The sequence below is a fragment of the Aedes aegypti genome, unplaced genomic scaffold (genome assembly GCF_002204515.2).
Source record: "Aedes aegypti strain LVP_AGWG unplaced genomic scaffold, AaegL5.0 Primary Assembly AGWG_AaegL5_hic_scaff_1672_PBJ_arrow, whole genome shotgun sequence".
NCBI lineage: Eukaryota > Metazoa > Arthropoda > Insecta > Diptera > Culicidae > Aedes > Aedes aegypti.
The window spans coordinates 9,070-14,139 of record NW_018735130.1 but is presented as its reverse complement, the minus strand read 5'-3'; the positions used below and the strand labels follow the sequence as shown (position 1 = coordinate 14,139).

General features: G+C 40.2%; 1 protein-coding gene across 1 annotated transcript; it reads left to right on the top strand.

The window, feature by feature from the left end:
• The first annotated feature begins 578 nt into the window (after nt 1-578).
• Nucleotides 579-1,916, top strand: LOC110680629 (cuticle protein 5-like). The gene is made up of 2 exons (XM_021856425.1): nt 579-710; nt 831-1,916. Exons 1-2 carry the CDS (start codon nt 699-701, stop codon nt 1,389-1,391), a joined length of 573 nt encoding a protein of 190 aa, XP_021712117.1. The 5' UTR covers nt 579-698; the 3' UTR covers nt 1,392-1,916.
• The last annotated feature ends 3,154 nt before the right edge of the window (nt 1,917-5,070 follow it).

Genomic DNA, 5,070 nt, shown 5'->3' with positions numbered 1-5,070 from the left:
ACGCGCTTATTCTAGCACACGCTTGAATTGTGGTTTGCTTCGATATTGACTTTTGAACTCGAATACTCTTATGAAATGCAATATTTCAATAATTCGAATTGGAATTGCTTGCTGGGAAATGCTTTTCCTAGAACTTTACCAATGATCGGCATATATTTATGTGTAGTTCCCATCTATGAGAAAAGAACAACCGAAGCAAATCGAGCCTTCTTTTGATCGATTCTTCGTCGAACCCTAATTTACGATTCTTTCCTTCATACAGCCACATCATGCTGCATCATGCATGGTTAACCAAAACTGAAATGTGGCCTTCCTTCCGTCCCGAAAATAAACGGTTAATTTTTACTCGCAAACTAATTACCACCGAAAGATACATTGAGACGTAGGGAGAGAGAGAGAGCGATGCATGCTAGCTAACCAAAGTAGCCACTGATGCACGAAGACCATGCAGCAACCGCCCGGCAAAAGCGTCGAAGGTGGCAACGGCAGGGCCTACTATGTGTGCAAAATTTTTGAAAGTGACCAGCATGGTTGAACAGCATAATCTGTATAAAACTGCTTCCTCAGCACCCGGAAAGGCACAGTCCGCGAACAGTCCTCGTCCGACTTAGATCAACCAGGAGGTTCGCGCTTAGAGAAGCACTCAATAGTTCTATCAAGTGTTGTCCGTTGCTTTGCAAAGTTCATCGAGTTCAACAATGAAGGCCTTTGTAAGTAGTTTGAAGGGAAAGTGTGATTAAAAGAAGCATACGTATGGACTATTTAAAGTGAATTTAAGTGAAGTCGAAGAATACTCATAGATTGTTGTGGTTACTTCTTGCTCCTTCCAGGTGTTGGGATCAGTGCTGCTGGTGGCTTCGGTATGCTCCGGATCATACATTCCTCACGATACTCCTGAAGTGGCCGCTGCCAAGGCTGCTCACTTTGCGGCTCATGCTGCTGCCGGAGTCGGTTCAGGCGGCCATCACTGGGATCACCACGAAGCCCCTATTCAGAAGTGGCACGGACCGATCCACATTCCAAAGATCCACAAGGGCGTCCCAGTCGAAACCCCCGAAGTTCAGCATGCCAAGGCATTCCACGCTGCCGCCTATGCCAAGGTCGCCGGATACGCTCACCACGATGACCATTATAATGAACACCATGATGCCCACCATGTCCCAGTTCATCATGAAGGCGGTGCCTGGCACGGACCCATCCATATCCCAAAGATCCACAATGGAGTCCCAGTCGAAACCCCTGAAGTTCAGCATGCCAAGGCTTTCCACCTGAACGCTCTGGCCAACGCTGGTGCTCACTCCTACGGACCTTCCTCTTGGGCCGAACAAGGTCAAGGACACGAAGATGATGGCTCCTACAAACCCCATTTGTACGAGTCGGAACAGTACTAAATAAGTCCCCATTCCACCAATGCCAAACCTCATAGGAATTAGCCACTTGTAAAATACTCATCACTCTGTCCATGCCTGATGCCTTGGAGCGATTACTGTAAAAAAACGACAGCATTTCACAAACGCATGTGCACGCGCCGTATTCTTCACCACAACTATTGAGTGCCTCGTATAATTGTCAAACCGGAAGAATTCTCCCACAAATATCATGCAGCCGACCATCGAAGTCAACATCCATCGAAGTAGCCTGCGCCTGAAGTCCCGATTTGTGGGAGTAGCTTCAAACGAACGCTTAGAAACGCCAGATCGATCGAAGACTGCTTAGATCCAAGTCTGTACAAGGTTCAAGAGCAACATCTAAAAATCTCGACGAGATTCCAAAGAAAAAGAAGAACATAGAGAAGAAGGCCATGTGAGACGACGACACCTTTTCGCACAGCCGTGTACCTGCCTTGTAATTGAAACTGTTAAATGAACTGAACGATAAATACTACCAAATGCAAAGCAAAGATTTAAAGAATCCTACCTTTTGTGCTCTTCTCACTGCAAACCGATCTGTGATGACATTTCGTTTCTTTCAATTTGGCATCAAACTTACAGAGTTTCACGCAAGAGAGATTGCTGACAGCTCTGGTGTCTACATTTTCAAAGCTGTGTGTTAATCATAGAAAAAAATACACTTGCTACACGCCTTTGCAGGTTCAGGCACTAAATGAGTAAACAAGTTGATAAGCCAGGGAAAAGGATGAACAGTAGAGTGATGCAAATTTTAAAATTTAGGCTCCCCTATGCTTAAACGATTTTTATTATGGTAAATAGCATCCTCCCAAAGTTTGAAGTGATTCGTAACAAATTTGACTGTGCACACGCCATTTGAAGTTTATATGGAGATTACTATGAAAAACGCCAACTTTTTGTGTGCAGGCCTCTATCTCTTCGATATAATATTCTATGGAAAAGTGAAAAACCTCTGCTCATGCACAATCCTTTCAGCTACAACTTTGCTGAAGACCACATTTTGATAGGACTTAGGGATAAATTGCTATTCTTAATCAGAAACTGGGTTTGCATTTTGCATGCTTAACCAACTGTTCGGCAGGCAACATCGGTGCTCCTGGCGGGTAGAATAGATCAAAGTAAACCAGGCTACTATGTTCTACAGCTAAACAGCAGTGTTGCTCAAAAAGTAATTGAATGATCATCTCAGCATGATTTAGACTTTGTTATCACTAATAACAAATTATCCTTACATCCCACCAAAATGTGGTCTTCGGCAAAGTTGTAGCTGGGAAGTTTTCACATGAATGTGAATGTGTTCACTTTTCCATAGATTATTATGACGAGCAGTTAGAGGACTGAACACAAAAGGTTTGCCTTTTCCATAGTAATTTCCATATAAACTTCAAATAGCGTGTGTACAAACGAATTTCTTCCGAATCACTTCAAATTTTGGGAGGATCATTTTTATCATAATTGACATCGTTTAAGCATAGGGGAGCAAAAACTTCAAAAATTGCATCAGTCTAATGTACAGTCGACTCTCCACATCTCGATGTTCTACATCTCGATATCTCTCCTTATGTCAATGATTGCTTCGGTCCCTTCATTCTGCATACGATGTCTCTCTCCATATTTCGATATCCTCCTTATCTCGATATCTCCATATCTCGATGTGTTCCTGTTGATTTTTGTTCCCAATTTTCTCTCCATATGTCGATATGAACATTATCTAAGGTTACTAGACCAGATTTAAGCGATTCAGAACAATTTGGAAACTCGAAATGAAGTTTGTTTGTTTATTGTTTCCCTAGTAACGGAGTGATTTTCAATCTAGTGTTCATTAAATCAATATTCTTTGTCTCGATCACTCCCTATCTCGATGGTCCTTTCGATATCGAGATGTGGAGAGGCGACTGTATTATTTATTTTTAAGAAAGGGTTTATAGGCCTCTGCACTGTTTTGATTTTGTATGGGATTTTGACATGTACTGGCCTTGTTGTTTACAAATTTCATGGGAGAATGAAAGAGATGGATGGATTTTTGTGCAGAGCCCCATTCGCTCATAAAAAATAAAGTAGTCCATTTTACGAGACGTTTTTGACCAGCTGATCGCTTATTTTATGAATAAAAATTTGACAGGATGCGGTTTCGTAACGTGTGAAAGTACCGTAAAGTGCCGTAATTCAGCGCAGTTAACGAATAAAACATTTCAAATGCTTATTTAAAAATTAGTTTTGCATCAACAAAAAAGCTTTATGGGTGGATCGCTAGCAAATCTGTTTTAGATTATGGCAAAAATATAAACTAGACTGTATTCACACGTTACAATTGTGATTTTTTTTAAATAGTTCACTCGTTGAAATTGCTTAATTCCGCGCATTTTTTTAACGCTTTTCCATATTCCGCGCAGAAGAATGCCTAATTCCGCGCACTTGCAAAACAATCAAATTAACATTAATTTTGTATAAGGCAGCATTCATTCATTACGTAACGCTGAAATTGAACATTTTCAACCCCCTACCCCCCTCCACAACACTTTTTGTATGAAAAAAAGTAATGTTTTGTATGAGCCGTAACGTAGACTTTTTTATAATTTTTTGACTATCACATGAAATAAGGATAAACATTTGTTATAGTCTTTTCCTGAGACGAGACTCGAGAAGACGGTCTTCTTATTCTGTCATTGCTGAGTTTTTTACTTATTCCTCTGTGTTTGTATCAATCATGCGCAAACCCTCACATGAACATCCCAGCAAATATGCAATTGCGATTGCATCACACCGAAACATAAAAAGCCTTTGAAGTGAAATTTTATGCCAGAAAAAGTTGCAGACATTTGAAACAACCTTAGTCTTGTGTTTAGATTTATCAGCAGCTTTGGAAAAACTGCTCCGAACACTGAGGTTTTTATAACAGTTTATTTTGAATACAATACTTTTCAATTTTTCAGCATTTGGACGTTTCGCGACTGCGGAGACGTTGATATTTTTTCCTTTTCCTTGTCAGCTTTGGGGTTGCATGTTATTCCAGAAGAAATTTCAAAAAAATATGCAGTTTGGCGAAATCGCCCCGACTACCTCTACACACTTAAATTATTTTACCGTAATCTCAACAGCTGATCAGTTCGGTAAAATAAAACACCGTAATTCCGTCGAAATTCAACGGATTGCGGTAAAATTTTACCGAAAACTGTAAAAAATTACCGTACTCCGTTAATTTATTTCACTGAAATTTTCAGCTGTTGGGATTACGTTGAATTTCAAGGATTCCTGTTAAATAATTTAAGTCTGTATATTCGTATTGTGCACTGTTCATACAATAACAAATGTTTATGGACCTTGGTTTTGGACAAACTTTTCCTCCCACCATGAATGACCACGTGGTTTCTGAACGGCCGCTAGTTTCCCTGTAAGTGGGCTTTCCCGATATTCCGGTTGTTTGCGAAACGTATTTATGCACGAAAATACTTTCTCAGATAAATATTCAGCTGTGAAGACCAATATAACATGTTTTACTTGTTTGTTGTTCTGTAAATAGCAGTGCGCGGAATTAGGGACTTATGAAAAATGACGTGCCCTAATGCCGCGCAATACTTTTTGGGATAAATCTCAAAAATTATGCTAATATTTAATAAGATTTCATAGAAGCATCATGAAACACATCGGTAGCAAGTAGTTT